Genomic DNA, 27,479 nt, shown 5'->3' on the forward strand with positions numbered 1-27,479 from the left:
ACCGCTTCAAGCGCATAAGATATTAACAATATTTCGCATGCGCGCTCAACATAAAAATTTAGTTTTGATGATAAAGCTTATTAAATTAATATCATATTTGGAAAAACAATTATTTTGTACGATACAAAAGAAGACATCAACCGTTTTAGCATAAATGAACTTACCAAAACAACGAGAAATAGAAATAAAAAACATACGAATATTGTGTTTATTATGAATATTATGTTTATGTTATATTAATTTGTTCAAACATAGGTCAAAACCCCTTTACCAGAATCATCATTGCCAACTTGGCAACAGGTGAAACTTTGAAATGTAACTCCTTGTAAACATGGTTTACATTGGCACTCCTTAAAACTCTGGAGTCAAATATCGTTTCATATCTTAAAATATTAATAAACACTATCTGAAAACGTCACTTATAATGTCTTAAAAATTTATGTAATAAATTCAGTGCGAAGTAACAATATTATAAGTAAAGAAGAGTAAATGAAAGTAAACGTATAAAATCAAAGACATAAGTGAGGAACACTTATTGCATTTTCATGAATATTACCAAAATTGCTATTAAGATCGTTCTTGTGATACATTAAAATATAATTATTAAAATTTATGGAAAATCGCTTAAAGAAAGAAATTTTATTTTTGTGTTTAAACTTTGTGTATGTTTAAGATTAAAGTGCGAAAGAAGTACCTAACCTTCTAAGATATTGTTTGTAAGCTGGCGATGAGTCTCAACGATTCTGACATGTCCTAAACACTGAAGACAACGCATTGTACTGATCGCAGTCTTCTCACGCGTATCTGTCGCTAAGCTAGCCAGGACATCAACTTGTGTTAATATCACGCCTTGCCACAATTACTATAAAGATATGTAAATTAAGAGCAATAGTGCAATAGAAAAAATAAAAAATATGTAATGTCGTGTATCAAATGCTACCAAATCTAAATTAGACATTAATAAAAATAATTAATAATAAATAGTCAATAAACAAATATTAGTATTGTTATTATATTTATCTATGTTGTCACTTTTGTTCTTTCTGGTACATCTGAATTACGTACATACATACATGTATATTCTAAACAGTTATATACGTAGTGAAATAAATGAATCAATGTTCTTTAAAAATTAATTTTGATTCAAGTTTGATTCCTTAAGTCCTTATGGTGGCTAGATATTTTTGAGATCAACCGTACACGTACTGAAGTTAAACTGGTACACTTTATAGATAATGGCCATTCACGATAGTTATTCGCGAATCGTAATAGTTTACTTCACCTAAAAGGTTTTAAAGGTAACGGATGAACAAAAGTTCTGAAGCGCAATATATAGACGAACCATTATCATTGCACACTTCAATTAAACGATCACACCTAATTAATTAATAAATGTAACAAGCTATAAGCAAGAAGAATACTGAAATCTAAGATATATAATTAGTAAAGACCGTAATTCTTGCGTAGCACCAAAGAGAAAGAGTATGTAAATTGCAAACAGTTATGATCGACATAGCTAAAATATAAAAGCAACTCCTGCTGATACTTTCTTACACGAAGGAAGCTAGGAACGAAAGAGGCATATATTTCCCCAAGCAACGGTCGGGAGTAACGTACTGAAGCCCGTGATTGAATGTCGTTACACGAAATCTAACGATAATGCCTAAAGCATGAAGGTGGCTTCACCAATCTTTCTTAAAGGTAAATTCTTAAGTTAGTAACGCGATCGATATGTCCATTCGTAAATTAACACTTAATTACCGATAGAAAACATCACTTACCAAATGCATTGTCATTTGTAATTCGATCTAGGGTTAGAAAACTATTTTCATGTTATTTGCAGTATTACCAATTCAACACAAAGTGAATGCAATTAAAAATGTCATAAATAGTATTTGCAATACAGATAATATTTTTTGCCTATGATAATAGTAAAATTGTTATGCGAATGTTACGTGGCGATGCATCGTAACTTCACGAAATTTGAAGTACATACTATATAGTATAGGTTAGCATTCCTATTACACCAATATTATATTGCTAATTATCCTTGATGCAGAAACAAATATTTATTTTTCAAATAAATAAATAAATAAATAAATAAGATTTGTTGCATTTTAAGTAGTTAAGGGAGAGTAAGAAAGTAAGAGTAAGAATGAGAGAGAGAGAAAGGGAGAAGTCAAGTTTCATAAACATAATAATTATAAAATGTTATTTAAGATTTAATTTTATTGTCTTGTTGCCTGAAGTGTATACACTTCAATAGGAACTTAGAAAATATATACTCCATACAAAAAAAATACAGTCTACTAAAAATCGTATTAATATCATGTCATTTATTTGTGAAATAAAGAAACCGCCGCCGCTGTGACACAACACAGTTTTTGGTTAGCTCTTCGAGCCGCATCTATCGTAATACGGTATGCATTGTGCAAACGGTGTTCCATTTTGGAAATCATCTACTTTGAGCGACTAAAACATCTGATCTAGTGCAGAGCAAACCTAGGACAAGCTGCAGAGCCACGACGTTCCTGACGGGATCCTAACAGTCAGAGACCGTCAGTGATAGCGACATAGGACTATCATCACAAAGCTGCCACACAACGCCCTACGGATGCAACAGCCAAGTGGGTCAGTGGAATTAGCGTAGGACGATCGTCAAGGTGCTTCATTCATTCCTTAACCAAGGAAATCTCGAAGACACTCGCACTCAAGAGAGTGACAACATTGATAGCAGCATTCAGCAGACCGCAGCAAGTCTTCATAAGGATAAGAGTTATGAACCTTTCCTTCTCTTTGAGCATACGTTCGGTTATCAATTAAAATGGCGTTTGAATCTATAGACGTAAAATCATTGAAATCTCTCTCGTCTCCTTAACCATTTAAAAATACCGGAATTGACCGTATCTTCTGTAGAGACTCAACAAAGCAAGTTAGAACAATTATACAGTTCCTTTTCGGAAATTGAAGTAGCTATTTAATTAAGGGACGAGGAATCAGATCACACTGTAGAGAGAGAATGAGAACAATTTGAGGAACAATACTATTTAGCTGTGGAACAATTGAACGAGCACTTAAGAACATTATGCGAGTCGAAAAGACTAGCTTCTTCACTATCATATTACTGCAATCACCAAGCACTACAAATAAACAAACTTCGTATGTAGTTCATTACATCGAAAAATTTAAATAAAACTATTCGATGGAGATTTAATTGGGTGGCATAGCTTTCACGACACATTCAAATCATTGGTACATGATAATAAAGAGATGATCGGTGTATACAAATTTCATTTATTGAAAAATGCACTCCGAGGGGAAGTGACAGCAATAATCGCTTCATTAAATGCAAATGAGAGCAATTATTTTTGAGCTAGGGAGTTATTGCAAAAACGTTACAACAAACCACGGAAAATAATAAATGCTTGGTTAGAGTGCCAAGGATGATTTTTTGTATGGATTGATTATTTAGATTGGGATGATAGATTGGGTAAATTAATATTGGAATAGTTTCGTCGTGTTTGATTACAGACTTAATTTAATACTGCTATTGTACAATTTTTACAGGCTTATATACTACAAAATGGTTCAACGACGAACCAATCAGCTTACTACCTTCTCCTTGGTGTGGAGGTGATAGCTACCCGGCAGTAGGGATAAGATCCCGAAAGGAACTGTTAGGGTAACGCTTGAGCTATGCGGCTGATCGACATATTAATTAGTCATTAGCTATTGAGTTAAGGCATCAAAGGTGTGAATCATTACAAGTTCCAAAACAACCTTTAAGGCCCTAATCCTGGTACCTAGGAAAATTAAAGTAATTAAAAAAGGGAAGTAATATTTGGAAATGCTAAAAAATAGCTAGTTAATTGCGTCCCTACCATAAACTTGGTACCAATTAAGAGGGCGACCATTGTCACGATGCGACATCTCTTAATTACGCCGAACACTGGAATAGAGTATTAGTTCATGTTGTTTCAAACAAATTAGGCAGGGATAATACACGTCGAGCATATGAACGGAGTTTGGAAGATGAGGAAATACCAAAATTTTTGGTATTTTCACGCCGCATCGGTCGTAATGACTTCCAGTTTAACCACAAAGCTTAGGGTAGCTTTTTGATGCTTCAGCAAAAGCAAGTCAGATACATTGCTCAACGATACTTTGCTAATTGGACCCATGATCCAGGATGCGTTATTTTCGATCATTCTCAAATTCCGTTCACATACTTATGCTCTCACTGCAGATGTAGAAAAGATGTTTCGGCAAATTAGATTGCATAACGATGACAGAAGGTTTCAAAAAAATTTATTACGAGACTCAATGATCAAATCGATAGAAACATACGAATTAAACACGATTACGTAGCTCAGGATGAAGCAGATAGATTTCCCACAGCCAGGTTTCATACCGCGTTACAAGTTAGACACGACTTAATCTAATTTGCAAATTCAAGCCATTTTGCACTTACGCCAATGGGCGTTTAATGACGCTAAATTAGTTGCTGATCTGCATGGGCAGCACCAGCGAAATACATTTTATCTAGATCCATTGGAGACAAAGAAAACACCAGGTATTTTTTGGAATCCATATCCTACTAAGCGAGCAATTTTTTCGCAGATTTCGCAATTATTTGACCCTCTCGGTTTAATCGCATCCGTAATTGTAAGGACAAAAATTCTTATACAGCAGATGTGGATTTACATAGAGCGAGAGATTGACTGGTATCAATACGCACCCCAAGCTATACATGGTTTGTGGTTAGAAATAAAAAACGAGCGATATTCAAGTCAAGTGATATGGTTACAACTGCATGGCTTTTTTAATGTAAATGTAATGCCAACGAGAGTTGCGTATGGCACATGCATCTACATTCGGTCTACTAGCCATAAGAAACATACAGTACATCTCTTATGTGCAAAATTGAAAGTGGTCTCCCTAAAAAATAATTTCCCTGCCGTAGTAATTAGAACCTCACTGGCTCCGACTTATCGAAACGTAGAGTTATTGCAGCATTATACGTCAATCGTGCGCCTCAATAGAACGATGGCGTACGTTTTGCGTTTTATTAACAATATAAGAAACAAAAATAACAAGCACACTGGAAAATTAACAATAGATAAAATTCAAAAAGCACACACTCACATTACTAGATTAATACGATTACATAGTTTCGCAGGAGATTTGAATAATCAAGAGAAATATCAGCCAATTAGTAAAAGAAGTAAATTAAAAAATTGAAACGCATTCATAGACGATAGCCATATTCTTCGTATGTGGAGTAGGTTGAGGCACGTTCCCCTCAAATATGCTCAATAGCACCCTATTACATTGCCACATAAACACCGTGTCACCGAATTAATCATACAGAAAAGACACTTAAAATATTTTCACATGAAGTACCTTGTATGCGGTTAGGCAAAATTACTGGCCTATAGCCGGAAAAGCGCAAACAAACAGCTAATACGCAACTGCACATGTTGCTGCAAGTTCCAACCCGAGATACCGTGTACTATACAGGGTGGGTCAGTAACTATTAGCACCTCAAATAATATATCTCCGAAACTGTAAGCTTCACAGAAATTTTTGCTGATACAAAATTGCACAGTACAAAGGGGCTCATCCGTTGACGAAAATGAAGCATACGTTTATAGTAGGTGCTCAAAATGATGACCACCGCTTGCAATGCACCAGCACATTGCATTCTTTTTACGGTTGATTGACTTGCACGCGTATAGTGTCACGACTTATTGACTATGATGCCACACCATACATTCACAGATCATTGTTTTTGATGTTCAACTTGTCGCAGCCAATGTAAATTTCCCGCTGCCCATAAATGCATGTTATGTAAATTAACATGCCCGTGATTTGTGAATGTTGCTTCGTCACTAAATAAAACGGTATTCAGAAAATACTCATTGTTTTGAATCTGACGTAGTGCCCATTGACAAAACTCAACGCGATTCATGAAGTCGTTCCCATACAATTCTTGGTGAAGACTAACATGGTACGGATGAAATTTATGACGACGCAAAATGCGAATTATACTCCTCTTACTAATGCCAGATTCGCGTTCAATTCGTCGCGAATTAATGTCAGGATTTCTAGATACACTTGCGAGCACATTGATTTCCATTTCTTCGTTAATTACTCGTTTTTGGCGTTTACTTTTACGAATACTTAAGCTACCGGTTTGCCTAAGTTTGTCACACACATTTTTAAACGTTTGTCGCGAAGGCTGAGGCCGATTTGGATATCGTTCAGCATACAATTTTTTCGCCCTTACAGAATTTTGATGGCATTCGCCATAAATAAGAAGCATACCGAATTGCACTTCAAACGAATACATCGTGTCGGATTGCATCCGTTTTTAGACTTACTTCTCGATAGAAGTTTTTTCGGAAGCTCGTCCGTTACACCTCCACCGTGCAAAGAGGTGGATACTATTGGCATTTGCGAAAAAGATGTAAATTATCAATCAGTGTACCCTTTCGAGTATCCTTCGCACATTCTTTTGTGCCCGAAGCGCGCAGTGTTTATTCACACTGAAGTAAAAAACGGTAAACATTATGCATTCCTCTACTGTTTAAAATACATGTGCAAACAAGTAACTATTATCGCCTTTTTTTACTTTCTATGACCTTCAATGACATTATGTTATAGCTCGTTGAATTCGTTTTAAGAAAAAACATACCGATCTATCTAAAAAAAAATGAAGGTGACCTTCGAATGTCCGGCATACCCCCACTTACGAAAAAACTATTTCCGCCAACGGATGGCCTTCTTTGTACTGTACAATTTTGCATTACCAATAATTTCTATGAAACTTATAGTTTCGAAGACATTTGAGGTGCTAATAGTTACTGCTTCACCTTGTATAATGGGTGATTTACCGGAAAGTAGAGTAACACCTACTCGATCATTTGAGATTGTAGGAATAGATTACTGCGGTTCTTTCCTCATAAAGGAGAAAAAATTTCGGAATCAGGAAAAACTGAAGGCTTATGTAGCAGTCTTCCTTTGTTTTACAACAAAGGCAATACATTAGAACTAATCACCGATTTAACTTCAGACTTATGTTTAAGAGTATTGAAACACTTTATTGCACGGAGGGGGAAACCAAGACATGTATATTCGGATAATGCCACCAATTTTCTAGGCATGCAAAATGAAGTCGCACAAATTCAGATATTAATACCATCCAAAGAATGCAAGAACAGTACGGACCATTTTCTTACAAGAGAAAACATTAAGCGGCATTTTGAGTGGCGGTCTCTGGGAAGACACGGTTAAATCTTTGAAAAACCATTACTACAAGACAGTAGGTGACGTAATGTTTACATACGAACAATTTTATACATTGAGAGCTGAAATTGAAGCCGTTCTTAACTCTGACGCCCACTCTTCTCTGACCGTAATGATCTTCTACCCTTGACACCAGCCCACTTCCTCTTAGGTGATTCATTAGCAAATTTACTGGAGCAAGATTTTCTCGACGTCCCGATTAATAGATTGCCACTATGGTAAAACACTAAAAAAAATGAAGCAGAACTTCTGGAACAAATGGCAGAAGGAATATTTACAACAATTCCATACCCGCGGAATTCACGTGTGCGTCACTCGAGGATACACTCGGTACCTGCTGGTGACCGAAGATTAATTAGCTAATCAGTTTCGATGTCCGCTTCCCTCGCCAACTTTCGTGAATTTCCAATAGACAAATCCGCTTGTTCTAACGAATATAATACACACCCAATAGACCCTTCGTTGTGACACCTAAATTCATTTTAAGATAGTTAAAAAAACATCTGTCGTATTAGACACTGTGACGTGGGAGATGTCACAAGGCCCTTTCCAGTCTGGCTCGATGATCACCATCCATGCACGGAAGGAGTTCACAATACTCGCGGTAGGTTAAGTTATGCAATTGCAACTCTAAGAATCGTTGTAGAGTCCCCCTTTCTCGTCCCATCTCCTTACCTGAGAATGCATGAGAAGGCTCCAGAAGACTGACGTCTCAACGAGGAAGGAGGAAGACGCGTTGCTACGGAGGGTGTGCGTCAAGGCAGCAGGAAAAGACTTGACGGTGGATAAAAGTCGAGTAACAACGAGTTAAAGTCAATGTCAATGTAAGAAAATCCGAGTGCCATCAGTCGCCTCCGGAAAGAAACAATTGCCGAGATCCACCGATCGATGCCTTAAACAATGCCGAAACGCACAGCCCACCCCATCAAGGAGCCCCGGGAAGGATCACGAAAGTAGAAGAGAAAGAACAATGATATTGAGAAGAACGAACCAGGATCTGTAACAGCGGACGAGTGAGTTCTGATCCACTAAAGCGTGTCCTTTTTCTGCCCTTATTGCGTTTTTTGTACCTTTTTTGCAATATAATTATAAACGATAGCAGTGACCGAGTGTGTCGACAACCGGATTGCGTAATCAGTTTATGCGAAGTACCCCGATCGCCCTCCGGCGTGGTAAGCGTGTGGTGAATCGAAAGCCGCTCGTCGCGTTTATTTCGTAATTACCATTATAATCCGATTTACCTCGCAGCTTCGAAGTCCTCCCGTTAAATCGGCTATTTTGCGTTCATGAACACGCGAAATACTGTAATTAGTCGAGTAAATCGTAGTTTTCATTCCCAGTTTTTTGTTGTATCGCAGTGCGAACTCGATCAGCATTGAAGTACCTATAAATCGTTTCCGTATTCACCTGATTAGTCCCTCCCCGCGCTCCCAGGACAAAGAACAGCCCGCGGTTTCCCGTCGCAGGATAAAGCAGATATTAATTAGGACTAATATCATACAAATAAAAGATTTTGTTTTTATTATCTTATAATAACATTCTATCTGAGCGAACATTCTTTTGAAGGAACTGAAGAATTCCAGCACATCTCAGCTCGTATGTTTAGATAAGAATGAAACAAAAAAGATTCCCCGAATACAGTGGAATTGATATTTGCCGAGCAAAAAATTATTAAAAAAAAAATTTGTTCTCAAAAATTGCTCAGCTTTTTGACCCTTTAAGTTTACTAGGTTCCATAACAATGTATGCCAAATTATTTACAGGAGAACTGTAGAAGGCAAATCTAGATTGAAACGAATCAATTCCACAAGTATTAAGTCAGATTTGTCAAAAAAATCAAGTTAATGATAACATTGATCACAATTTAACGGTATCTCTTCATTTAAAAAAAAATTTGCAATTAAATGTTGAGAGAAGTTTTGCTAATTAACGGTATAACAAAGATGTTTATTTTGAAAGTGGCGTAAGTCGCTGTACTCAGGAAATTAATTACGAGGCTTAGTGGAAAACAAATAGAAAAGCGAGATAAGTGTGTGTCAAGTATTGTTTTGAATTGTTTTCAGTACTTTTTAAAAAGCTGTGATCAGTGGGCTTATTTTTATAAGTGGAAAATAATAGTGCAGTTTTGTAAATTATATTATAGTCATATCTAATATAGTACACATAATTAGCATTATTTTATTAAAATTACTTTTATATGATGCTATCAAACAGTGAATCATATGAAACATATTTATTTCAGTTATGGAATTAGGTGGTTTTCAAAGCGCATTATTATTTTATAGAAATATTCCCTGTAATACGAAAAAGCGTTGTGGCGGCCTTCCGACACTCGCCACTAGAGGGACAGCGCCACCTACAGTTTCCTGAAAGTACCCGATGACCTATGCATTCCGATATATATCAATTCTGACCTGTCCCTAATATCCCAGCGTCTAAGGCAGGACCTGCTAGGTAGCCTTACTGATGAGTCTACTATCAGGCCCAGGACGAAATGTTCTTCCCCTCTCTTTTCCTTCCTTCTTTTCTCTTCCATCTCTACAGCAAACTGAAACATCGTCACTTCAACTGGTGACCCCGATATAATCTGAACATGCAGCCTACAATACATGAGGACAAGGAAGCTGTTCATCGAACATTTGACCTACGACGACAGCCTCGTGAACATCTGGAAGGATGAAACATTTATCGATGGACTTTTGGGTACCGGCGCAGCACGCCGAAATCGTAACCCCTCTCCTAGGGTGGCCATGCCTCAACGCCGAGCCCACGACGATCTCGCAGAAGTCCGGACCTGCATGCGAGGATCACTGGGACCTCACGGCATTACCGCAAAGCGCGACGCACTTCGTCGTTTATACACGGACCATCCTAGGACAGCCGAGGAGTATACGACTGCTCAGCCCAGGTTTTCTTACAGCGCGCTCGCCGGTTGGCTTGAGACTTACTTCGCCTTGGCTTGAACACTACGCCTCTGCCACGTTCGAAGAGCAGCTCATATGGCACCGTGGTTACTACACGACCCAGAAATCATTCGAGGTTCTACACACCATCGTCGCACCTGAGGGAACATCTCGAAGAACGAAGAAGCACAGCCAGATATCGTTCATCATTAACAAGGGGGTGATGTGGCAGCCTTCCGACACTCGCCATTAGGGGGATAGCACCACTTACCTGATGACCTATCCATTCTACAGCAAACCGAAGCACTTCGCTTCAATCATATTCTTGGATAAGCCATTCATTAATATTCTCCGTAACTTGTACATTTCTATTAACTATTTGTAAGAAAATTTTCTAATACTTTTATACTTTAATATATCAATGCATTTTTATGCTCATTACTTACATCAGTGTCGGATTTGTGAACATTATGCTATTAATGCCTATAGTTAATACAATCGAACTTGAGTAACTATTATTACGATTCTCGTATTGAAAATAACAGGAGATTGTATAGGAAATAGTTAAGTGTCGACCAACAAAGAATATCTTTAAAATAGAGACAATAAGCGATATGTGTACGCCATAAACAGTTTAAGCGCTTATTCAAGCGCTATTATCACTTAGCCAACCGAATGGGGAGATCTCTCCGCTTCAAAGATAAGTCGCTGGATGACCGATCGGGTAGATCTTCCACTTTTATCTTAGCAACGCTCAGATGCCACTATGTTTACCGCCTTTCAATATTATCAATCATTCTTGACTTAGAATTGTTCACATATGAATTATGTTATTCTTCTGCAGTTATTTTTAATGTTATTTATAATTAGTTATCTGTAACCTTATTAATTTTGAAGATCTATTATTCTTTTTTTGCAGTAACAATATGTAATTCAAGACTGTTACCACTAAATATAACTGTTCAAACGCGTAACAAACGCGTTCACAATATGATGATTCTTCGTACTCAGTTAAATTCGTCTCTTGCCGCAAATAAATATATTTTTTATTTCTACGTACTATTTTTTATTTCTCCGTATATCTATATATATGTATATTTACCGGCCAAAAGCAGAAACACTGGTGGGCACCGGAAACGGTAGACCGAGGCTAAGACCCCTAAGACTTAAATGAGGCGGTGGAGGATGTAGAAATCCTGTGGCAGCAGTAGAGGAAGCCTGACATGCTGCTGATGTCCCAGGATAAGATGGTGGCATAGAGCATGTTCTTAAAGGTCGACGATGTCTCCGCATTCGCCTCTCTCGTCTACGAGCATCACGAATACCGTCAAGTTCTTCCAGTGCTTCTGGACCACTTTGTAGTGGTAATTCCGTTTGTGCCTCCGTTGAAGTGAAAGATCGCACATTATTCCGCGATTCCTGAAAAATAAAAAAACTAAATAAATTAAATCTGGTTATAAATATAAAATATTTCAAAATTACGCAGTCACATAGTTGTTCCTACCGTTAAATATGACGGTTGTTCTATAATGACATTTGTGGTATAAATAGTATTAGTTAAACAAAAGTATTGTAGCGGCTACGATTTCACGATTTTTAGAAATCGTACATTTTCGGTCCGAATTACAATGCGTTTCCACGGCCCAGCGCAGGCCTGGTCGCCGTGGGTCAACACTTGGCGACCAGGCCCGCGCGCTATCCTAATCCCGACATCCGCCTGATTAGTATCCATCCTCGGAACCAAGCAATTGTTTTCCCCATAGTTTCTTCGCGATTGAGCGTTGCCCAGTCGTGTACAACATATCTTCAACATTGGTTTATTTATAACCAATTTTCGATCCTTGCATTTTTCTGGAAACGTTTACTTTTCTTGTCCGCGCATCCATCCTTTCCGTCCTTGGTTTTTCAAATCTTTTCTATACGCATTTTTAAGGGGCGACATTTTCGCCTTCGCGTCAGTTCGTTCAAAGCTTTGAGTTTGTCTAGAACTTACAATTCGTTTAGAAACTTTAGCTTGTTCAGAACACTCTAGTAGCACAGCGGAAGAATCATAGCCGTAACACCGCTCCCGTTAATAAGCATCACCACTATCGTCATTGTTATTGTTATCGTTAACTTTGTTATTAAAATTGAGAGCAGAAACTGGGTGTGTTATTTTTCCCCGTACACCTTATATCTAAATACACATCTGGGGGTGTGCCTAGTGAATTTAATTATGAGAAGCTGCTTAAATATTATAACTGTCATGGATTAATTTGTGTTCCGACGGACGGAACAACAAGAAAAGTTTATTATACGTTCGAGGCTGTATGATTATTTTTCAGATTAAGACGTTTTAAGCAATCTCGTCAACTACCGCGATTTTTTACATGATGCATTTAAAAAATTTTAATTTTGACTTATTCAATAACTATAGCGTATTATAAACGGGGTATTTCTTAAGGATCGATTCAATATGTATACGCAATGGGACTTCAAACAGAGCATCGTAACGAAATCTTGACCTTTGGGAAATTTCCAGAATGCGAACCTACGTCACAAAATCCCTACCACACCGGCTCAGCGATTACCACCCGCGCACGGAGGAAAAAATATGTATAGTATGTAATCCGAAGGTTATCTTATAAAATTGTATAAGTAGAAGCCCCCGTAGAGTCTCCGTTCCAGTATGAGTGAAAAGGCACTAAAAGACATTCCTGAAGAGGCCCGCACCGATAATCCAAAGGTAGCCAGAGAAGACCCCCTGCGAAGGCTGGGTGTCAAGGTAGCAGAAGGAGATTTGACTATGAGATCACTCTCCACTCCAAGATCCCGGGGGGGACCGTGCCGATCCTAGCATAGCGTAGCGTAGCAGCCCCGTCTATTCCATAGGGCGTGGGATGATAGCCAAATTCCCTCCTAGTCTCTAGAGAAAACACCAGTCGCCCCGGGAAGAAGCATTGCCGAGATCCGCCGACCAATATCGAAATACACAGCTCACCCCACCCCACCAATTTGAGAATCACTACGATAGACCACCAAGATCATTGACTACGGCCTTGCTCCCTTAGCGAGCGGCAACGTGAGCGATAAACAAAAGAATTCAATAGTTAGCGTTAGTCTATTTCATGTTCGGTCTGATCTTACTGCTATTCATAATACTTTTTTGTTTTTTCTCTTCCTCCTGACGAGCTCTAAAAAACTAGCGAGTCGACATATCAGTCAATAGACAACAAAGAAATTGAGACGAACTCTGTTAGAAACACGGACGACTTGTAAGAGCAAGCGAACGGACGGTGCCGAACGATATAAGTCAATCGTTAATATACACGCTTGAATACTTCCATACGATCGGGAAATACCAAGTAATGAATAACTTGTCGAAAATTAGTTTAGCGGACAACGTTGCGAGTAACCGGAGGCGTTAGTTCCGAGCGGCAAGACGTGACAATTTGAATAACTGAAATAAAATATAATCTTTTAATTTTTAGTCTTTTTTTTTATAAATGAGTATGCCTAAAATCTAAATAAATAAATGTCCTCTAATTATTGCATGACAAATATTTTCTATTTTATTGTCCATGCTAAAATCTGCCTTATTCAATGAAACTGTCTTATTATGAACGTTAATTTGAAAAGCGGTAATTTGACCGCTTTATTGGCTTTATTTAACTCTTACATTTTGCATAACAAAATAAATATTGAAAAAAGACAGGGATACGCAGAATATAGGGCTGAAATAGCCGAATTATTATTGAAAAATACACCATTACCGAACTACGAACCGTAAAGGACGATTGTCAAATAGAGATTTATCAAAAAAATTACAGGCTCAACATTGGAGTCATTTTCCCAAGCATATACATCCAACGCCGTCAAACCAACACCCAAAACGAAGATGTGTAGTTTGCACAGAGCATGAACAACGCAGTGAGACAACGTGGGAATGTAAAAAGTGTAAAGTTGCATTTACACTTTTACCACTGGCAGTACCAACATGTTTTGAGAGATACCATACCATATATAGTCGGTTACCCTAACGGTTGTGTTTCGTGACCCTATACCTACCGAACGGTAACGACCACCACCATCTCGGAATCAAAACAGCTCGCGGATTGGCTCACTGCTGAACTCCGAAACCGTATATAAGTGTATAATTTAGAAAATAAACCAGTGTCAAATTATACCAAGACCAACTAAGGCGACTAAACATATCAAATACATTATAGAGTTGGATTTATTGAAAACTCTACCTTTTCTTGGCACTCATCAACCATTAAAATTCTACCAGCAAAGATCGTCCGAGATATTCCACCCGAGCATTCATGCCAGGAGAAATTAAAGACGCAACATTGATCCTTCGAGCCGGATTCAAGATTTTCTCTTAAATCTGCATTCTACGGAAGCGGAAACAACCACCACTAGAACGTACGGAACATCAGGCTTGAAGGCCTGCAACCACCGACGCAACTGTGGACATCAGCCAGTTGATATCTCAATCAGCAACCGACTGAGCTGGACTCATCAACTTCTCTTCTGTTCCGGAACCGACTGGAACCCCAGGTTGTGAAACCTGAACCCACCAACGGAGCAACGAACTTTCTTCGACTCCTCACTCAACTCTTTGAGTGAATCATTTAACATCAACGGTGCCCGAATCTGGATCTTCTGAGAAATGCAGACATCATCACTGCTGTGGACCAGGAAAGAACGGCTGCGTAACCGTATAGAATGAGCGTAACATCCAGCAACTGGGAAATCAACTACAAGCCACATCAGACGACAGCCGTAATTTCTGTTCAGCGACGAGTAAGCTTTTGACTCATCTTCCTTACATTCGAATAATTATCCTCCTAAACGGCTACAATGTCTGTCGATGTTAGGTTGTTGATTAAGACACGCAGTCTAGTAAAGGTACAAACTACGCGGATATTCAATTACATAAAACAGTCCGAGTCATTAGAAAAATATGTCTTAGAAGTAAGAAAACAAAAATTAGAAGGACACTACAACTCCTTCGTCGAGATACAGTCACAAATGGACGAACAGAATGATAGTGTAGACCATGATTTAGCGCAGACAGAAATTGAAAACCTATATTACAATTGCGCGGATTTTATAAGTAAACATTTATACGAAGCAGAGTCAATTGCTAGGGTACCTAACCCTATGATTAGCGCTAACCCTTCAATAACAACCGCGAACACAATTTTGCCTAAAATTCATATTCGTCCCTTTAACGGTGACTTTGTGGAATGGTACAATTTCTTTGATATATTTAAATCTCTAGCATACGAGAATGATGCTATACTCATTACATATAAATTCCACCTCTTAAAATCATATTTGATCGGAAATACGGCAGGCATTACTAATTCGTTGAACGCGACGGAAGAAAATTATTTCGTAGCATGGAATTTAAACCAGAAACGGTATAATCAACCGAGGAAAATAGTTCAATGTCACATACGAGCTCTTTTTGAATTGCCGGATATAGCAAAAAATTCTTTGACTTCCCTTCGCGTATTTGTCGAAAGGGCCGAAATGCACATCAATGCTTTGAATCTACATTATTACGTCGAAATTAGGTAAGACTACGTGCACGGAATAGGAACAGTCTATTGATGAGGATTAAATTCCGACATATGAGGAGTTACTAGCCTTCTTGCATAAATTCTCGCGTGATGCTGTATCGGGCAATTTGTTTTCGGCAGACCACTTGGAAGTAAAGAATAAAGGCACAATTGCAGATAGATCAGGGCATTCGAAACCCCGTAGTCAGTCGCATAATTTAGTAACGACTCAATCTATACCTCGATGCGTGGTATGCTATCAAGGACATTATATTCTGTATGTTCAGCAATTAATTGTCGACAATGTAACAGGCAGCATCACACACTATTACATTTCCATACAGTTAACGATTCGGATAAAATTCAAGGAAATCATCAACCGACAACTGCAAATTCCAGCACTAGTCCCTCACCGGTTGTTTTAACGTCCAGGAGCAGTGCTGAAATATTATTATCAACGGCACGTGTTAAAATTTTAAGTAAAGATAATAGGGAGCACGACTGTCGTATCTTATTTGATTCCGGATCACAGTCAAACTTCATAACTGACAGATTAGCTAAAAAATTAAACCTACCTCAACAACATCTCAACTTACGAGCTGCCTAAGGTTTAGGAGAACAAACCAGTAGTATTAAATACCAAGTATCGGCTTAAACCAACTACCGGAGATTTTACCTGTCAAGCTAACTTCTTAGCAATTCCCACGATAACAGGAAATTTACCCTCACATCAATTCGACCCAAAGGGAGTTCCAATCCCAGGACATATCAAATTAGTCGATTTACAAACCGGCAGAAATAGATCTACTGTTAGGAGAATATTTATTTTATAAATTGACAGGAGTAGGTCGCATTAGATTACCGAACAATACTGCGATATAACAAAGAACCAAGTTTAGGTGGGTAATATCAGGAGATGTAGGCGAGTATAAATACGAGGATTACCAAAAAACACATTGTCATGTATCGAATTTAAAATAATGATATCGCGAAATTTTTGGAGATGGAGGAAGGTCCTCTTAAACACCATTGGTCTAATACAGAACAGGCGTGCGAGAAGCATTTTCTAGAAACCGTTCAACACACTTCATCTGGCCGATATATATAGTCAAATTTCCATTCAACAACAAAAAATCAAACTTAGGAGAATCGTACAGAATGGCACTCAAAAGATTTTATATGTTAGAACGAAAATTCGAAACCAACCACTTGCTTCGAGAACGATATAGTCAATTTTTAAATGAATACTTGATGCTAGGTCATATGCGTGAAATCACACATATCGCGAAAGGCAAGTCAATAGCACTCCTCTTCGACAAAAAAGAAGCATTCGACAATGTATGGTGAACAAGTATACTTTGAAATTTGAAAAAACTCAACTTCCCGATGAACTTATACCAGCTAATCAAAAGTTACCTCTCCCAATGCTCTGTAGAAATAACCAGTACAAACAATACTGTGAAGAGAAGCGCAGCGAAAGTATGCCCGCAAGGCTCCATTCTTAATTCTACCATCTGGTAATAAAATCTCTTGGACTAGAACCCATGGCCTACGCCGACGACATAATACTCGTGATCGGTGGTAATACACGAAAAGCAATACAAAATAAAGCAAACAAGCTCACAGAAACCTTCACTAAATAGTGCAATAACCAAAAGCTCAGACTCTCCCAAAATAAGACGAAAATGATTTTACTAAAAGGGTTTTTAGATACAAAAAGACCTCCCGTTGTTAAAATAAACCAGAGCTCAATTAGAATGACACAACAGACAAAATACCCAGGAGTAAATTTCGGAACTTTCAGACTGAACGTCACACCTCACATAAAGCAGAGGGCAAGCAAGTGTAAGATAATTTTCAACAAACTCGCGCACGTCGCGAAGGCGCACTGGGGTATATATAACAACAAGAACATGATGTCAATATACAAGGTTGTATTCTTAACGATCATGACGTATGCCCCGATGGGCTGGGAAGAAGAAACACACTTTTACGGGTAATTAAGACATGTAAAAAACTATCTCAACCGAAGCATTTTTAGTATTAGTGGCAACTCCCTCAATAGAACTCGAAATACAAGAAAAAATAAGCCTTTCAATCAATACAAGAAGCATCTAGCACTAGCAACAATAGAAGATATTTAGTAGATAGACGCAAGAAAATATTTATAAGAAATCGTGAAACACAGCTAAGAAAAACCTCTATAGACACATGGCAGACGTAGTAGGCCACGGACAGATAAAGGAAAAAAAAACATGAATACGTCCAGAACATCGAAACACGCCTCACCTACACCTGGATCAAACCAAACTTCTACGTATCTCAAGGTCTCTGATAGGGCACGGAAAAATTAGAAAAAAGTAAGAGGAAAGATGCACATTGCTCACGGATTTATGCTCATGTGGAACTCTCGATTCGACATAACACATAATTTACGACTGTAAACACTACACAAACGACCGTAAAATCCTACCAGACTCAATAAAGAACATACCTAAAAATTGACCATGCGAATTAAATGAATTAGTTACAGAGTAATACTGCAAATATTTTGATGATTTTGCGAATCAGGTCATGCGCGCCATGGAATTAGAAAGTGGGAACGAATCTGTACATCAGATGAAAATAAAATGTAGAAACGCACGATACATACCTAGCACAAGTCACATATAAACGATAAAACGATACAAGCAGCCGCAAGAGCAACGCAAGCCACGTCACTCGCAATAGAATACGTGGTAGAACCGTCGCATACACAACATCGACATGCATATTCCTTCAGAATGTGTTAACGCCAATTAACAACAATTACTGGTATATAATGGTATAGGAGAAAACCTAGATACAGCAGAGCGCGACTAGTGCTCAGAAATGCTCGATTTAGGCATTCATCTCAGTTTAATATAGGTGAAAACTCAAATATTAGCTTCGTGTATTGCATCATAATTGCATCAACTGATGACAAGTGAGATGCGTCATCTTGTTGTACTAAAGCGTCTCTTGTTGCCTGAAGTGCCATTGCAGAAACCACACGCTAGGACGCTGGACTCACAATATCCACATATCCGAGCGATGCTAGCCATGTGTGATTTTTGTTTCGCAAATAAGCACTGTGCACTGTTTGTGCAGAAATGCTGGCGCCCGACTTCTCGACATATCTCGCCTCGTATTACTTTTAGTACAGAGATGATATCGAGGAGCATCTCAGGCACCTTGAGGTGGTGTTTCGTTCCCTGAGAGGAAGAAGACTCTTAGTTTCGTTACATGCTAACGCTCCGTCGTCACTCTGGGGGCCACAGAGTACAGAGGATAGAGGGGATTCGTCTTTTACGTCGGACACTCGTCGAGCCGATTGGAAGATTTTCACATAAGTCATTTCTGATATCCGTGCCGCATGGATGCTAGGTAGAAGAATATTTGGAAAATCTGGCCCGTGGTAGACTCGCAAATTAATAAAATTGTGGCCGCACTCGCCACTAGAGGGACAGAACCGTTTACACTTTCCTGAAAGTACCCGATGACCCATTCTTTCCAATATATAGAAGTTCTGAACTGTCCCTAATATCCCAGCGTCTAAGGCAGCGCCTGCTAGGTAGCCTTACTGATGAGTCCACTAGCAGGCCCAGGACGAAACGTTCTTCCCCTCTCTTTTCCTTCCTTTTTTCTTCCTCCATCTTTACAGCAAACCGAAGCAGCGCAGTCGCTTCAAAATTAAAGAAGTCCGCGTATCGCTTATGCCGTGCCTTTCAGGGGAGAAGAGATGAAACAGCTCGCCAGAAAAAACTACTTAAATACAGCTTATCTTTGCAAGAATATAGTAGGAAGGTGAAGTGGGCGAAACTCGTAAACTAACAGCGATTTGTAATGTCGAACGGAAACTTGGAGCCTTGGAGTGTTGTATACAAATTCCAGGCGAACAAACTCCGAGTCGAGAGAGTCCTCAGTACTCTCCAGTGTGATAGTGAAACGACATACGATTGTCGTGAACCTGCCAGCTTGTTCTTGAGCGCACACATTCCAGCTGACCGGGAAGAAGAAGATACCGCCGCCGCTCCTTTCACGGAAGCAGAAGTTGCGAGTGCCCGATCTGCCCCCTCTCAGTTATAGACAAACTTCTCGAGAAGCTTCTTAAGAAGCGTCTCTACCAGACGTCGTTGGCTACTACGAAGGTTTCCGATTGACAGTTTGGGTTCACACCCGGGAGGTGGACGAAGGACGCTGCGTCGTGAAGCTGCGCCGCATGGCCGATGCCTCCGAGCATCGACACGGTTTGGTGGTAAAGTCGAGCTCGGCAAGTTGCTGATCAAATACTCCAACGGTATAGTTCGGCCACAAAGACTAAGGCAATCATCCTTAAAAGTGGCCTGATCGAAAGACCAGTCATAGGTCGCAGAGAAGGTGCGCACCTGCCCGTCCCAACAGAAAACGCAAGGCCAACTTTACCGGAAGATCGCCGACAATCCGTATAAGAAATACAAATGTCAAGTTTAAGTCTACTTAAACGCAGGTATGCGTGTTAGAACCAATTATAGATTAAACTATAGATTAAGCCACAAGGTCGGGTCGCTATTTGGGAAGTGAAGGAGGCTGGCGAGATGTACGTGGACACTGGGATAGAGTTGAATCTGGTAACTGGTACTTACCGCTGGATATGACGGAATGGTAATAAAAGCGGACTGGTTAGGGGTGTCGAATGCAAAAAGGCTCAGGCGATAAAATAATATAATAATATGGCAAACCTCGTGAACAAATTCCCACAAGGTTGGCCGCCGGCTGCATGAAGCCGAATCATTACACCAAGCAGGTATTGCCGAGGCATGACAACTTCATGGATCGTCTTTTGACGTACGCCGTTGCCGATTGTCTCATCCCGGCGAGTAAGTAGAGACGGCCAGCGGTAGTGTCGTACTTAATGTCGTCACCAGAGGTATTCTCCGCGCTTACCGACTTCAGCCAGGAAGTATTCTGGCTGAAGAAGTACCTGGAGTAGGTAAACGTCATCGTAGTAATTAAAGTAATCCGTCATTCCCTCTCATTCTCTTGAGAACCGCTCACCCTGGCGTTGTCGGAGCGCCAGAGCATGGCAGAGCAGCGCTGCAAAACTTCGCAGTTAACTGCTTTTATTGTTTTCTTTTCAGCAAGGTCAGCAGATTATGAATGCATGAGAATAGGCAGTGGGCCCGCCTCTCTGAGATTCCCGTAGGTGACGCATTACTTTACTATTTTCTGTGTAAAATTGCCGGCTGCTCTAATTATTTCATTATATGGTTAGTAACAGTTAACATCGTGGCTTAATCATATACATTCTGTAATATATAGATAACTTACGGAAAACAAATTGGTATGTTTGCTTATATCATAAATTTTTGTAATGTTTTACTTACAATTTGAATTTAATTCTTTTCAGGGTGAGTGTGAAACGTTTGAAAGGAGAACAGTGGATAAAGGAAATAATTGAGTCAAGAAGTGATTCTGATTAAGAGAGTGAATATTATTTAGCATTTCGCAAAAGGAGGAAAAACAATCGAGCGCATATATACTTAGCACCTCAGAATTTGAGGATACAGAGGAATTAATACTCCTGGCATCAAATGGACTTTTAGGAAGTTTAGCCCAAAAATTCATAATTTTACGCCACAACATTTGGGACTAGTAATAAACAATTTAAAACGTTCATTAAGAATTTTAGATTACTTCCAGCCGCTTTTTTCTAAAGATTCAATTATTCAATTCATTGTGGAAAAAACAAACAACTACTGATGTCGACAAGTTAAGAGATATCACTTGAAGGTTTCAGAAGGCACAGAATTGAACGAATTGTATTGCTTTATTAATGACGTGAAATAAAAAGTTCCCTTTAAAGGAATATTGGTGTAAAGATAGACTTCTCCAAAACGATATTTTCAGTGAAATTATGAGCACGGATTGCTACTTTTCATTATTAAACATGTAGCTTTTTACGGATGAAGTCGATCACATTACTGATCGTTTATGCAAAATAAATGAAGTAGGGGAAATGTAACGAATATCATATACCAACGATTATGTATAGACGAAAGTCTGCCGTAAAATTTCACCTACGGTTGATTAAGGAAATATCACGAAACTATCATATGTAGTATGGAGGTACGGGTTAGGCGACAGAAGCAACAGAGCCTCGACTTGGCACTACTTTATTAAACTTACACTAAATTATTCTCACTAAATTAACACCAAGAATTATAAAAACGGTTCGAAGTAGTAAACGCGGTGTATAACGGTAAACGATACAGCTGATCGCGAACGAACGTTTACTGGAGCGACTGTTTTTAACAACACACGATGCAGAAATAAAAACTGAACGAATGCGTGGCCGGGCTGCTTGTTTATACATATACTATCTTCGTTTTGCGATTTTTCAGTTTCTCGAAACATATCTTTTCCGCGAGTGCTGTCGTGGCGTCGCCTCTCGTCGCGAATGTTCATCAATATCATCGGTGCAGCAGCTACCTACTCAGGAAGTAATTATCTCATAAGGCACATAAAGAGACATTTTCCTTCAATATACCATTCGAGGAAAAAAAATTGAAAACGAAGATGCATTGTATGCACGTCTGGTGGTGTAAGACGTGTAAGAAATTTAAAAAAAAGCAATGGCCGACTCCAGCCAGAATAGGAACTGACCGTGCAATAGAGCGTGCAATAGGCCTGGTCCAAGAAGGAGATAAATCTGCTAAAAATACTAAATGAACGCTTCAAAAATTTAAAGCAGATAGTAGATGTAAAAATTATACGGAAGAAAACTATCCGAGAGACAATTAAGATTAGTTGCGTCGGAGAGCTATCAATCGGCTCCTCAGCAACTCTCTACCAGTACAAGATGGAAAGGTGTAACAGAGCCTTTAAAAACTCCAGAGGACGCACAGTCTACTGGAGGATAAAAAAACTAGGTGGACAAAAGTCAAAATCTAATAATTTAAATCGAAAATAGGGTCATTTGATAGGAAACAAACCAAAAGTTAGAGATTCGCTCTTATTTTCCGTTTTATGTTGCATGGAATGGGGGGGGGGGGTCCCCCACCCACTTCCTTGTTACAGGCCGTTTGACGTGAGTCACCTGAGAAAGATAAATGCAGATCTTAAGCGTGTTACGCAATAGTTACCTTTGTAAGACTAATTAGAGCTGTAGTAGGAAGTATATTCTTTAATTTTTTTTTAATTGTATTATAGACTTTCCTTATTAAATTACTATTGAAAATGGGACATAGAAAGAAGAATTTAAAAAAACAGGATGTTTGTAAACTTTGGCAGAGAAAAATTTTATGAATATCATTAAGTCACGCCTTAATTTAATTTCGACGCCCTTAATAACCGTAAGATGTTTTAAACGGGGTATTTCCTGAAGGTCGTTCCAATATATGCACGCAGCGGAACTTCGAACCGTGCACATAACGAAACCAGACCCCAAATCTTGGCTTTTGGGAAATTCTCAAAACGTCACCAAAAAACTTCAAAAATTTCCACCAGATATCCGTCCGTACAAGTATCTTCCCACCCTTCTGAAACGAACGCGCGCTTCGCGTGCATAAAAAGGTGTTGACGATACTCGAAGGAACACTGACTCTTACCGATTGGTAATTTGCATTTTTCGGGCAAATGCTAATAGTGTCTATCATCCACACAAGTTCTCAAAATACTAGCAAGTCGAAAGAACTGTCATTGATTACCAAGCTAATAAGCAACAACAAAATTCAAACGATTGTGAGACGTAGTTTGACGGGACGATAAGCAACAGCAATTTTTCTGCTATTTTCGAAAACCATGTGGACATTTTATCTCGGGAGGATTTTTTCAACATTTGGTGCGCAAGTTCGAAAAAAATATGTTCGGAACAGATTTTCGAGTAGATTAGAAATAAATATCAGCCTGCAGCCCTTACTGCAACAGAGATGTACCAGATCAAAAACAATATCAGTCTTATATTTTCCATAATTAATAGTAACTGTGAGAAGTCAGGACGAAGAGCGGGTCGTTTTAGACTTCCATACAAGAAATGGATTTAGTTAGTATTTTTAGAGAATTTAGTTATTATTTTGTTACATACCGAAAACACTGTGGCGGCCTCCCGACACTCGCCACTAGAGGGACAGCATCGCTTACAGTTTCCCGAAAGTGCACAAGTACCTATTCGTTTCATATATATATATACAGCAAAAATTTCTGTGAAACTTATATTTTCGAAGATATCTGAGGTGCTAATAGTTACTACTCCACCCTGTATATCGCAGCATGATATCTTCAAGATACTGGCAGCCACGTGCGCCGACCATTCGAGGATAACGATTGTTGCCCGCGAGAGTTCGAAACGTCCGCCCTCCGTCCCGTGCGCGTGTATCTCGCGTTGCTCTTCGATTTTTTTGCATAATACTCATCGATCTCGCCGTATTCACCGTGTTATTTTTGCCTCGAGACAATAAATTAAGAAACCGTATCGTTTCTCGCGACCTGAGATTTCCCATGCGTTTTCTCTCTATGCGTTTACCCACTCTATCACTAACCTCATTTTCTGTTACTTTACCCCCTTTCGATTTATGCGATCTTGTTACGCAGCAACACCGCTTTGTAGCTGGTGCTCAAAAAATTGCCATTGTGCAACTACCACCGCACCCGAACACAAACGGCATTAGAATAAGATTATTGCGATCGCTCATTTCTCTTCTCCGTTTAATCTCCCGATTTGTATTGTATTTTCCCCTAGTATATTGTATCTGGATAGGGATAGGGATAGGTTATAAGGATAGGTTTTCTTTGCTTTTCTTTCTTTTTTTTTCTCAATTTTGTTATTCCTTGTATTATATTCATATTCCTCTCCTATTTTCCTATTTCCTCTCTTTTAGCGCTACACATCATCAAGCATTAAACTTGTGGAGGAGGGTTCGTTATTTGAATGATCTGACTAAGTCGTAGGTTGTTCACTTTTCTCTTTATTCTGGAGCGACTGCACTCGGCAAGTTCTCGAGATCAACTGCCTTTTTTGGTTGCCTCGTGTGCAGCCGCGTTTGTACAAATACTTTGCGTTGCATGATTGGCTAAGTCTGTGCTTCGACCTTAGCCAATCACGTATTTGTTTATCTGGGTGCCGCCTCTTCTTGCGCCCTTAGCGCGTTTGCTTGGAAGGGCGGCAGCAGGTATAGTGGGGGCATTTTGTTATTTTAACATTTGGTAATGTAGCGGGGTTTCCGCTGGGTCTGGTTCCTCTCACGTCAAGGGTGTAGCCTCTTGACCGTAGGCTTAGACCCTTTTTGGAAACCCTCGGTTTATGGAGTCCGCGTGTGTTACTGAGGTCGTCGACTAAGATTTACAACTAGCATGTGGAGAAAGTTCGCTAAGGACGTCTTCTCAAAAGTAACTTATTTGCGCGCATACCATAAATCGTTCTAGCTGCTTGTAGCGAAAAAGGTCTTCTATTATACCTCGATGCTAGCCGCTACAAACTATTGATAGCTATCCTGGTAGCTTCCCTTCATAATAATAGGATTGTAGAGTAATAAAAGGTTTAAGTTATCTCAGAAGGCAAAATTTGTAAATTACGAAAACTTTGATTTCCTACTCAGGTAATTATTTTTAAACATGGAGGGCAGCAAATTTCACTAAAACTTATTTATTACAGGTTTAGGGGTTTAGGGGTAGTCGTTTACAACATGAATCTATTAAACGGTCACATTTTTATTTTGGAATCTTTTGTATCATTGTTTGATTGTTCGAGTCGAAGCGTTTCTTGGGTTTATTATTCGCGTCCTCCGAGAGTGCACTTGATATCTACGGATCGTAGATATCGACGACCGATCTATCGACGGTGAGAGGGCTGTTGATGGAAAACACACAGTTTGTCAAAATTCAACAAACAACACAAGAACACACATCGATAAGACTATCAGACAAGATATTACTATTCACAAAATAAAGTAATGGCTACATTTACTTTTTAACAGTATGCTTATATACATCTAGTTTATGGTTTTTGTGGGTATTCTGCAAAAGCAACGCGCCGTGAGTTTTCGTTGCGATTTTCCCAGCGACGTGTATCAAGTTCAGCCGTTTTTACCAGAGTTCTTCACTTATTACTGAGGACAACTGGAGGTTTACCAGCAAATACATAGGGAAAAAGGGAACCAGCTAACACTCGAACTCTCGCCTGAGAATTTCAAGTATTGCAATCAAAGCTATGGCGTATTCTGCATAAAGAAGACCTTCATTCGTATCACTTAACAAGTGTTCAACGTCTAGAAGAGGGCGATCAAAATCGCCGCATGGAATTTAGCCGTTGGTTACTGTCTTCCGATAGAGAGTGGAATTATTTAAATAAAGAAAGTTTCATGTAAACGTTTGGGCAGGCATAATTGGTGACTTATTAATAGGTCCTTTTTTTAAATTTGCATTTTTAATAAAATACACTCCCATAATTGCTAAAGGACATTCTGTAGCAGTTAACAACGAGGCACCATAGAAGGCCTTTCGCTACAAATAGCTGACAATAATTAACTCTCTCTAGGGGCCTTGATAACACCTACGAACGCCATAAATCGGAGATTCCCGAAGGATCACGCACGGTGCAGGTATCGAGCTGAACGAAGATCTCGCTGCATTATCAAATATGGTAATATCTAAAAATCGTCTTCTATCAAAGACACTACCGCCACCTTCCCTAAAAAGGCGGTGGTTAAAAGTCGAAAATGTAAATGATTGTCAGAAGTCGCCACGAATGTAACACGTCGACGAGGTGAAAAGACTGGCGACTGACCTCAGTTTCGGTTAAGAACCTATCTCGAATACAGTAAAATAAAACTCTTAAAACGATTTCAAAACTTTGCACATTGTCTCTGATCTGTCCTGAAATCAGTAGTGAGGGCAATGTGACGGGAGTAAGTAATCGCACTCAACCTTTTTTGCTCTCAATTTAATATATAACAATCAACAATAGTCAACAATAGCGAAACAACGATAAAATAACAGTTCTTAATGTTGAGGGCGGAGCTAGGAATGCGAGCTAGCTTTCTATGTTATGTTTAGATACGTTGTTAAATTTGGGAAGCGCGGTTAGCCTCATCAAGGAGCAGGACAAGTAAAAAAAACCTGAACATTAATTTTTCAGGGATAAACAGCAGCCGTTACGTCGTGCACGGACATAAATACTTGTTAATGTTAGCTTCCATAACCATTATGCTACTTATATTATCTTATGTGAAATTATTCATTTGATATTATGATGATTATATCTTATGTTATCCATTATGTTACGCCAATCGATATGCTACTGTTGGTACCCTGTGTGAAATTGATCCTTTGGTATTCAGAGTGATTCAGAGTGAAAAGAATAAGGTTCGAGAACGGATGTGATTACGATTGGCTAAATTCGTAAGATACTTTCTTAGTATACATGCCTTTCATATCGGTGGTAAGTGACGTATACAGCGAACATCGCGTGTGACAAGATAAATGAGAAACATGAGCCCGGAAGGGAGGGTTGAGAGTTTTTGGTTTGTTTCGGATGCTGAAGAAAGAAAGAAGGTGGATTCCAGAACCTGGGGGTCCAGGAAGTACCCATCCCCACCTCCTCGTGGTGGAACCTGGGCGTCGGGCTTACTCGGCGGCTAACGGGGCTCTGGGGTTATTGAATAATACTGGGGTTGACTCGGGGGTTTGGTGCATCTATCGATTTTCACTATCCGTGGGGGAG

The 27,479-nt window shown here is 39.1% G+C and overlaps 1 protein-coding gene across 1 annotated transcript in view; it reads right to left on the reverse strand.

Annotated features, from left to right (window-relative positions):
- The window catches only part of LOC143427299 (uncharacterized), a 134,904-nt gene that overhangs the window by 48,843 nt on the left and 58,582 nt on the right, over positions 1–27,479 (reverse strand). The window contains exon 2 of the mRNA XM_076901283.1: positions 11,314–11,630. Within this exon, the coding sequence (XP_076757398.1) occupies positions 11,314–11,630 (317 nt within the window). The remainder of the gene's footprint in view (positions 1–11,313; positions 11,631–27,479) is intronic.

Source organism: Xylocopa sonorina, chromosome 9 (assembly GCF_050948175.1).
Source record: "Xylocopa sonorina isolate GNS202 chromosome 9, iyXylSono1_principal, whole genome shotgun sequence".
In the NCBI taxonomy this organism is placed as follows: Eukaryota; Metazoa; Arthropoda; class Insecta; order Hymenoptera; family Apidae; genus Xylocopa; species Xylocopa sonorina.